At 31.6% G+C, this 11,171-nt stretch overlaps 1 protein-coding gene across 1 annotated transcript; it reads right to left on the reverse strand.

Moving 5' to 3' along the window:
• Positions 1-331: 331 nt before the first annotated feature.
• On the reverse strand, positions 332-6,444 carry LOC135841211 (homeobox protein ceh-12-like). The gene is made up of 2 exons (XM_065358058.1): positions 5,905-6,444; positions 332-1,941 (listed from the first exon to the last, which is right to left on the reverse strand). Exons 1-2 carry the CDS (start codon positions 6,068-6,070, stop codon positions 1,289-1,291), a joined length of 819 nt encoding a protein of 272 aa, XP_065214130.1. The 5' UTR covers positions 6,071-6,444; the 3' UTR covers positions 332-1,288.
• Between the last annotated feature and the right edge of the window lie 4,727 nt (positions 6,445-11,171).

Consider the following 11,171-nt stretch of genomic DNA (forward strand, 5'->3'; position numbering starts at 1 on the left):
AATTTTCCGAAGATGACTTATGTTCTAAATTAACTTTAAAATTTCCGAATGGTTCGATTGTGTGGTTTTCAATTACTCTTGATGGAACTCGTGTAAGGGAGGAGGGAGAGGATTTTTTTTCATCTACGGCGAAATAAAAGAGTATATACTTTTTGCCAACGATTTCTTTAGAGAATTGTATCTTTATTGTTTAAATTGACTGAAAATACATAAGAATTCGAGCAGAGTTTTTTTTTTTTTTTTTTTTTTTTTTTCACAGTCATAAGATACGGTGGATAATATAAAAGAAACAAAATTGTATTCATACTCAGTACGTAATTTATTTAAAGTAACATTTATACATAGATATAATTATGTACCTAATCTATTAATTATTGAAGCCAGCCCGGTATCAACGCAAAAAATTTCATAACAATTTCAACGACAGATAGGTAGGTAAGTTCTCAATTTCACTGTATGAAATGGAGGCCTCAAAAAAGAAAATAGAGCTTAAAAGTATAAAAATATGTTACATTCAACTGGTCAAATTACCTACCAATATAATTGTAATTATGAAATTCAAGTGCAGTTACCTATGCGTATATGAATATTGAAATATTTTTGCTACTTAGAATTTAGATCTAGATACCTCTATGAAAGACGTGATGGTACCTATCTACCCTACCTATCGCAAAATTATTTTTTTCGAATCATCAGAATTTTTATAGGTACCTACTTATGTATCAAGGTAGGTATAGATCCGCACCTATGTGAACATTTTTAGCGATCAGTTCTATCTAAAGTTTACATTATGTAATCAAATTGATGTTTCTTATTCTATACCATTTCAAATTAGTACTGAGTTTCATTTTTCAATTTTTGGAAATTTTTTGAAAATTCGGAGTGGGCTATAATTTTTTATTAAAGAATAAAAATTTGATCAGGTTGTGGTAAAAAGATGATATTTTGTTAATATTCTGTTTCCAACCTCTTGAATTGATTGACGAAGGCTTCTTCAAGTTGTTTTTGAAGAAATAGGTACCTACTGATCCTGAAGAATTTAATTAAATTTTTTACGTGTTCAAAACTCCGAAAATTTGTTTTTGAAATTTTTGAATTTTTATCATTGTTTAACTAAGTAGGTACTTATGTGTTGAAAAAAAAAACAAATTAACATCAAGTGCTAAACTTACGTCATAAAAATAACTATAGATAAGTACCTACTTATAGGTAGATAAATGAATTTGTACATTTTTCCAGACATAATAATTGGTAAGTAGGTAGGTACATACATACATAGGATATGTGATTAACTGGAGATCGATTCAAAATCATTGGCTACTTCAATCATTGAATCACTGTTATCACTATTAACATCTACATTACTAACCGAGGATACTTCAGAATTAGCGTTATTGCCAACATAAAGTAAAGGATAGTAACAACAGTAGTATGGTGACGTGTAAGAAATAGGATATTGTAACGAATGAAAATTATTTCTAAAACTACGGTATTTTTCATCAAGTGCTGATGAAGCAGAATTTCTATTTTCTTGGTATTGCAGGTAATCATTTTTAACTAAAACTTTGACCGAAACACGTTTCGCACTTGACATACTTTCAGACATTTGCAATTGTTTTCTCTTGGTTTTGTATCGTCTATTCTGGAACCATATTTTTACCTGAGTCTCTGTGAGCTTGAGAGCTTGAGCTAGATCTGCGCGTTCTGGACCGGAAAGGTACTTTTGTTGATTAAAACGACGCTCCAGTTCAAAGACTTGTGAATGTGAAAATGCTGCTCGTGATCTTTTTTTGCGGTAACTCAAAGGTAAATTTTCTTCGTTTAAATATCTGGCAGGACGATCCTCAGTTTTAGGAATTTGTTTATAATTTGGTCTAATGTAGAATAACGGATTCAATTTCCTTGATGGGGAATTCCGTAGCAGTGATTTTGATTCCTTGGCTACATGAAACAGAACAAACATTTAAAAAACACATGTAGGTATAGGTACTTGAGTAGGTACATATTTTGTTGGAGAGTTAGATACAAAATGAATGCATTCAAAAGTGATGACTTACAATAATCGGCGGATTTTTGCACGAGGCGTCTTCGTTTTTTTTTTTTTTTTTTTCAAAATCAGATCATGTTTAATTAGAGATAATCAAACGATGACAAATGACGTAAACTACCGGACATTTTTTCGATTTTTTTTTGGCGGAGCTGTGGGGCTTCAAAGTTTTTCAAAATGGCCGAAAATGGAAAATTTCAGTTGCAAATTGCTACAGTTGTACGTGGTAAGTATATAAATTTTAAACTTTTTTTCAAATTGTAGTACTTTGAGAGGGTAATTGACGAGTGATGTCAAAATCAGTGTTGCTACTTACTTTCAAAACCCTAAAAAAAATTGATTAAAAAAGTTATAATTAATTTGTTGACAAATTGCGAGGGAGGGAAGGTTTTTTTAAATGTTCGTCTACACATTGGTAAAATATCTCAAAAACGCAAAAATTTTCATTTTTTAGGTTTCTGATGGTATTTTTTTGCAATAAGTGCCAAACTTGTAATTTTTTTTCTCGAAAATGAAAAAAATCAAAAAAATGCCAGTCCAATTTTTAGATACCTATGTTATTCTACGTACATGAAAAGGACCAAAACAGAGATTTGTTTCAGAATTTTTACTCGTGGACATCGTCGATTTGCCCTCTCAAAGTACTACAATTTGAAAAACAGTTCAAAATTCTATACCACGTACAACCGGAGCAATTTGAAACTAAAATTTTCCATTTTCGGTCATTTTGGAGAATTTTGAAGCCCCATAGCCCAAAGCTCCGCCAAAAAAAAGTCGAAAAAATGTCCGGTTTGCGTCATTTGTCATTGTTTGATGACTTCTAAACATGATCAGATTTTGAAAAAAATCGAAGACCCCCTCGTGCAAAAGTCCGCCGATTTGGCGAGGAATAACCCGATACAATTTTAAAAATCAGGAGGCGAATGCCTTAAACATTTTTGTTAGCATCAAAAGTTTGAAACGAGTCAGTACAAATTTCAATAATTTTTAGTGGCTTGAGAAAGTTTGAAAGAATCGTCATAATTTTGATCCTTGTTCCGATTTGATTACTTGATTGTATTTGTAAGTGGGATTGGAACTTTCCTTTCTTTTTTTTTCAACTCTAAACGCTCCCTGAAGAACATGAATTTAACGAAGTGGAAAATTTTGTTTCCGATTTACTTCCACTTTATTTTTAAACCCTGCTACTCTCTTTCTTTTCAATCAAACTATTTGTCAATAGGAAAAACAGTTTTAAAATTTCCGGTTTTCGATAAATCCTCTTGGTGTACCTAATGGAAAAAAACAGCAACAAAAACATTTACCTACACATATAGTCAAGGGATCATTCCGAGTAATAAGTTCACTTTCAGTTAAAGACCATGAAAGTGTAATTCTTTATGAAATTTTATCGTAACAAACAACAATGACAAAGCACACAAGTCACGTGTTTTATTAATTTGTGAATTGCGACGACGTTTTAAAGGCTTTTATTTCGGTCCTAGGAACTGAATGGTACTTGGGGGTCACCTAAATTAGAGCAAAATATTGGTGGTAATTTTCGTTAAAAGCATCTAATAATGTACCTATAGAGAATTGATTTTCCATTGTTACTTATGCATTAAAGAACTTTTTATAGGACGAAAATTGACAGTATTCGTTTTATTGAAGGTGACGCATCGCTGAGTGTTTTCGTAGTGATACCTACCTATACGAAACTTACTGAAAACGAAAAAATAAGGGGAATTGAAATTTTTTTGATTCAGACATCATTTTTTTAGAGCAAAAACAATTTCAGCTTCGGTGAACTAAACGCTCATAGATATATGGTACCAAGTACCATACGTAATTTTTAATATCCAAAGCTAACTACGATATATAGAAACCTTTTTCATTTTATAAAGTAGGTACCTAGGTAGGTGAGTAATAAATTTTTACAAAAAATGAAATTTGTTCATTTAAGTACAGGCTATCGTTCCTTTTATCGCCATTTTGAAAAAATAAAAATAAAACCCAGCATTTCAACAACCTAGATTTTTTGCTAGTTTATGAATCATTTATCGAACGCTATAAGTAAACAATCTAGTTTGGGACATTAATTGATAAAGAGTTTGTATGTTTTGCTTACCGGCCAATTGTTTACAGCGATGCGGCTAAAACCCACTTGAAACTGATGCTTTTAAATCCATTAAGTCAATTTGAGCTTCACCCTAAATAATCTAACGTTTTGGTTTTATTTTTCTTCATATAAAATAGACAGTAGGTATAAACATTTTAAAGGAATGATGATGATATAGAACACCCACATCCACATCATGAGTGCAAGTTTTGCCAATATTTCTTTCTTTTTTTTATCGAGTCTAAAATCATTAATAAAGGATTATATTTCACGAATTGAACATCTGTGATGTGAACTCCAACAATAAAGTATCTAGTATAAATAAATTTCCTGTTAAAAATTAGCCCTCGAGTAATTTTTTTATTGAGAAAAAAATTTGAGTGGATAGCTTGAATAGGTGTACCTTATGATTTTTTTTTCACGGTGACATTTCATGCAGAGTATCAGAACTCTTCAAGCTTTCATTACGTAAGATTATGAGTCACTGAGTTGTGAATGAGTCAGACAGGGGTAATTATAACTATATATAATAAGAGTTTTATTATTTGAAGTGCTTATCTACTTAGGTATATATGTAAAACAATTATTTTCATCGACTTTCACATCACTTGAATTCTAATTACCAGTCTCATCCTTAAAACCATTTGCTAATCTTGAATGAACCGATTTTGAGAGTGACTTCTCAAGAGTGTTTTTTGGCCAGCTTTTTTCATAATAAAAATATCCAAAAAACCAAGTTTTTGGTTATTTGCGAGGTAATTTTTGACATTTGCGCGAATCGCTGTATCGAGTTCAGAACTACCACCCGTCCTAATTTCGCTTTTTGAGCAGTTTTTGGAGCCCTAGCCCGATTTTCTGAATTTGTAGTGTTTTATTATGTGAAACAATGACCATATCATAATTTTCAAAGTCACAAAATTCAATTATAAACACCACTTCGCATCACGTTTTCTTTTCTTGCTTTTTTTTCATGAGCAACCGATCAAAATATCATACAGCATACAAAATATGCTTTGGAAACGAACCATGAGTAACTCCGCAACGATGTTGAGTTTCTATGGAATGACCGAAGCATAGTTCAGTGTCACACCAGCTACATTTCATCATCATATTTTCTTCACATATCGCGCTGGAGGCTCCAGAACAGCATGGAAATGGTGGAATTTGCGCTCGGGGGGTTAGTTCTTGAAGAAATACAGCAAATTTCCTCGAAAATAACGGGAAACTTTTGATTTTTTGGATATTTTTATTATGAAAAAAGCTGGTCAAAAAACCACTCTTGAGGTGTCACTCTCAAAATCGGCTCAAATCTGGAGAAATTCGTTAAACAGGTCGAGTATAATACATAACTCGATTTTTAGCTGCCCAACTTCATATTCACGCCTTCTGGGGCAAATTCAAAATTTTGAAGAAATTGAAAATCGCGCTGGAGGCTCCAGAATGACGGGAAATGGTGAAATTTGGATTTGGGGAATTAATATCAGTTTTAGGACTCACTTTGACCATTTTTACTGATCAACTACGTACTTAAAAAAAAACATAAATCACCAAAAACAGTCAATTTTGAATTTTCAACCGTTCGCCAAAATTTGACAAATGAACTTGGGCAGCTGAAAATTTGGTTTTGAGAAAATATCTACAAAGTGGGTAAATGTGAAAAATTCACAAATTTGTTCTGAATCTGTGTAAAATTCATAACTTATCTGCACATTTAATTCATATTTTTAAATAGGCAGGTATAGTGAAAAAAACTGCTTACTTTCAGAACTGCAATTTGGGTATTTGCTGGACATATCCAACGCTTGATTTTCCTCATTATTCGGATATTTTGTCAGAATGTCAGCTATTGAAAATGGTGTAATCTTTGCTTTCGAATGATCAGAAGCTTCTTTATTTTGCAATGTTAATGAAGTATTAAAATCCATATTTAAAGAGGCAGTTAATCGTCACTGGTAAAGTTGGTTGCAATTTAAGTTCAAAGAAAAAGTTTCAAAAAAATATATCTTCTATTGAAAGCCGCCAATAATTGAAAAAAAAAAATTGTGATTCGTTAAAATGTCAATTAAAATAGCACATCATCAATTTGAAATAAAAGTAATACAAAAAAATTCGCAAAAACATTAAAAATTGACGAATAAAAACATCAAATAAATATTAGTCACATTGTAAAAAAAAAAAAAAAAAAATAGAATATTCATTCACTAAACCCGAAAAACAACACCAGCACAATAGCAGCATTAACCAGCATGAATATTCCCGCGCGTCTGGTTTAATCCGAATGAATTTTGATTTACTATCGAGGGTTAACGTATAAGTGATCTTCGATAGCTATTAAGTTAATTTCAGGAAGTGGTGAACGCTATCTAAGAGGCCACCGCACGTGTTACCTCTACTCAACCCTCGCTTTAAATTTCCACCAATGGCGGCTGCCGTCGAGCCAAGAATTAAAACTATTTACCGATATTTATTTTTCCATCAAATTCGCGTTAACCAATAGTGGAATGCTCGCTCTTTTGCCCGTATCTGCCATAGGTTCGATTTCTTTGATGTGTTGCCAATTTTGCAACCATAAATCGTTAATTTAGTTCACTCTGTAGAATTTTTTCAATTTAGTTTGCGTTGATACGATCAGAGAGGTGATGTGTTGTTTAGGGTGATAGCATATGGACCGTACTTAAAGAAATTCTTTGAGTGAAAGTACCTATGTATTTCGTATTTTTACTTCACGTGACGACTTTTATGAAATACATAAATGAATTTTCTTAAATATTTTTAAAATGCTTTCTGTTTGATACAAAACTTAAATAGGCAAACAGAAAACATTTTCAGGGTAGGTACCTAACTACCTATCTAAATGGATTTTTTTAAAGAAGTGGGGTCCGTTGGGGAAGTATGTACAACCTTGATACCATTGTACCTTTGAGACACTTGTAATTTCAGCATACTATTTTTAACTCTTTGTATCAGTGATCTTAATGCGATTGCACCTCTGTTTTTGAACAGCTTTGGAATATTTTCGCAATAGCCTATCAAGAAAAGATAAATTTTGTAAAATTTTCTATTGTCGCTGTTTGTGACAATAAAATTTAAAAATAAGCAAAATTTTCTCGATTCCATTATCAAGTACATATTTTTAGGAAACGTTTGACGTATTTGTAGGTGTAAAATTATGGAAGACTGCATGACGGCGATTTTGTATTATGAAATTATTTTCGGTGCAAGAAATTGTTCCTTTCGAGATAGATCACTCGACGAAATTCCAAATTTCATTATCATTGGTAGGTACGTAAAAATGATCTGAAAAATGCATAAAAGCCATGTAGACATCTGTTTCAAGGTCTCACTCCCTAAAAAAAGGTAGGATTTGTAGCAATTACTTAATAGGCTCTAAAAATTTCTTTTGCAACTGCAGTACCTCTCATTGCCTATTGCGGAGTGCTCAAATAGGTAAGTAGCGTTTCCATTCTACGTAGGAATGTGAAAAATTCATCTTCATCTTGTTGTCCTGTTTATTATGATAGTATCAAAACAAATACCTAAGTTTTTTTTTAAATTTTATGACATGAAAGATATGCGTAGAATTCGTCTATTATACACAGAGATAAATACCTTTGCCAAAACTAACATTTTAAATTCACATTTGCTATGAAATTATTTTTTCCACAAAATGATTATACACCAGTTGTTTTACTGTCATGATTTGAAAGACGAAATCAGTTAATTACTTACCTATGCATATCGGATTTTAACCTATTGAATTTCAAACGATTATAAATTCATTATGAATTACGCAGTGAAACGTGAAGTTGAATCGTTGAAATTATGAATATCACTGCATCCTGTGATTTTTCTAATTCACCTCAAACATTTCAAAGAGCTCTTTAATTGGTATTTGAGGTTTCATAAAAATACAATCCATTCCTAAAAATCATGAACACAATCTTCAAAAATAACTTAAATAGATACCTTTTCTGACAGATTTATTTGAAAGAAAAAAAAACAACAAACAAACCATTGATTGAAATTCTTATGAAAAGTGCAGGTTCAAGAATTTGTACATCATGCATAAAGTACCTACATAAAAGAAAATTTGACATATACGTAGTTATATTTTTTCATAAATAATTGCTATACCTACTTACAGGAATTTCCTATGCTTATTTCCTTATATTGCTTATCTAATGCTGAGTTAGCTCTATACTACACAAAATTAACTAATGAGCAGATCTTGTTGAATTGGACGTATTGTCGAACAATTTTGGAAAGCTTTTGCAGGGTGGGATTTCAGTCATCTTTTTTATTTTGTATCGGCGATTTTGAAACCAAATTTTCACTTGGTTTGATGTCAGATTTATTGATAAAGCCATGTCGTCTCTTTCAATCGCGGTAAGATAACGTTGTCGTCTAAAACATGCTTCTAACTCGCGTACTTGTTCCTGCAATTGAAATAATTTGTTGAAAAATGTTTCTTTATCATTTCAACTAACAAATAAGCAGGTACATAAATTTCTTAAGTAGGTAGGTAGGTATAGGTAGGTACCTTGGAGAACAATATTCGCGTCTTCTTCTTGGCTCTCCGTGAACAATTTTGTGCATTAAATGGGATATGTGCGGTGCTATCTGAAAATTTGTTTTGTTATAAAAAAATTAGTTTTAACAGGGTAAATATGCCTAAACTCCTAAACAGGTACAGACTTAAGTTAAAAATTGGATAGGTATAGCCAAGTTGGCATCAAAATAGGTAAATAAAAAAGTGAATGAAATAAAAGAATAATGAAGTCTAGACTAAAAAATGAAAAAAATACCTGACATCATTTTTGATGGAAAAATTATATCTATAAGTTACAATATTACCTACCTAAGTATTGATATTCGATTTATATATTAGGTTTGAAATGAAAGTTGTGTCAATTTTTCCTATCTATAAAAATCAGTTTTTTTAGTACTTTAAACATGCCATCAATTCTGATTTTTTTCGGAGAATTTTATCTCCCCAATTTGCGATATAAGCTATAGCTATAGGTACTTTTTCAAGTTTCTGGAGAAAGAATTTGATAATAATTTTCTGTCTTTCGTTTATACTACCTGTACATATACAAAATTCATAAATAAAATCGATCATATACGTATTATTACCTGGAAATGGGATCGGATGTGCTTCTTGGTGTAAAATATTTCTGAATCTGTCTTGCGAATTTTGAAACCATTGAGAAATTCGCGATTCATCTGTGTGAATCATAGCCGTTTTATGAGAATAAAGGGTTTGGGAACATTCATTGATTTTGCTTAATTTTATAGGATTCAGTTGTGATAAAAATGTATTTTTGTTTTCGCTGGAGCTGATTTTCATTATTCGGTCTTTCGATGAAATTGAAGTTCCACTGTAATTACCGTACGACATCAAGTTCTGGTTGTTGTAATGATAGGCACCTTCAGAATCATGATGTTGATGTTGACAGGGTTCGACGTATTCATGGAAAAAATTTTCTCCGCTCATTTTCAATCTGTGACTGTTCATAGTTGTTTGAAGTCATGGAAAGGAACCTACGAAAACACCACGAAACGGAAATCATTTATCCAGTGAAACATAAGTATATTATTAAGTATAGGTGAATTTCACGTCAGAAGCAAAGAGTTAGGTAAATATGCTGACTCATGGAAAACCACAAGAAACAGTAAAGATATTTTTTTAAATGAAGAAAAATATTACTTATTTAAGGTCTCCTTAAGATTGTAATAAACCTTGTTAAATAAAAAGAAAAAATAAAGAAAAAAAATAAAGAAAATCCACGAAATGCTTAGGTATTTATGTTCTCGCGTCGCAAAACTGCCTTTAAAAATAGGTACCTACTAATAAACCGGCGTTAATCATTTTATACAAATCTTACTCCTGAAAAAGTTCGTTGGCGTACCATATATATACCTACGTATTTTGATTTGCCTATACTCATTCATATTACCTCTCAAAAGCAATTCTCAATGAAATAAAATTAGAAAAAAACTGAACTTTCAACTTACCCACTATTCTGTGACACTGTAACTATGTACAAGAATAATTTCACCACAAGCACTAGAAATTTACATAAGTAAATTACCTATATGAATGAAATTTGGTAACTTATCTTACTACACGGGAATCAAAACTGTACAGACATGTATACGACGTTTAAAATACTCATTATTACATATTATGTTCATATAGAAAACGAAGAATTTCATAAAAGGCTTATGGCTCCGCCTTTCAACCCCAACCGACCAACTATAATGGAAATATGAAAGAAACCAGATGCTGAGAATGGTCATTCGAATTAGGGAAATCTTGGGTCTTAAATTAATGACGCATACATTAGTTATAATATGTATGAAGGTACCTAGACCTACCTGATTAGGTCTAGTATCTAAAAGAGGACAAAAAAGAAGAAAATCTGGCGGAAAAAATTGTCTAAATTTTCAAAATAGGCTAGAAATGCACTACTTACATGAAGAAATCAATTGAATCAAAATTCAGTTTTAATAAGAGTGGATATGTGTGAGTATGTAAATGTATATTGACGCTGCTGTATACGTTTAAAAGGTAAGAGGCCAGAACATCGTTACTTAATTGACGATAACCTTTTTTAACATACTGCTCATCCGTAATGTTCTGCCAACTTTTATACACCAGAAGTTCTTTTTTCGAGGTTTCTTTTATACTTAATATGATGCGATAAGATAGTTGGATAATTTATTAAACCATTATTCAAAATGATTTCAAAGTTGCAGTACTTCAACTTATTTTTAGTGAGTACAGAAATTTACCTATGCGAGAGTCTTTAACGTTTTTAAGTGCCTAGTTTTTTTTTCGGTTCATGATGTAAGGAGTAGATTGCCCTACATTCGAGAAAATATGCTAGCTTAATCATTTTTAAATTATTCGTTTGTGTATACATATTTTTTATGCGCAAATAGGTATCTATAGTTAGGTATCATGCATTAAAAAATATGGTGGGTAGGTACCTAATAAAAAATAAAGAATGAATTTCTCGC

This window comes from Planococcus citri, chromosome 3, assembly GCF_950023065.1.
Source record: "Planococcus citri chromosome 3, ihPlaCitr1.1, whole genome shotgun sequence".
Classification (NCBI taxonomy): Eukaryota; Metazoa; Arthropoda; class Insecta; order Hemiptera; family Pseudococcidae; genus Planococcus; species Planococcus citri.

Excerpts from the sequence above, each read along its gene's own strand:
- LOC135841211 (XM_065358058.1), bottom strand. The coding sequence starts at position 6,070 with ATGGATTTTAATACTTCATTAACATTGCAAAATAAAGAAGCTTCTGAT. Across the intron at positions 1,942-5,904 it reads CCCAAATTGCAGTTCTGAAA|CCAAGGAATCAAAATCACTG; the intron begins GTAAGCAGTTTT and ends TGTTTCATGTAG.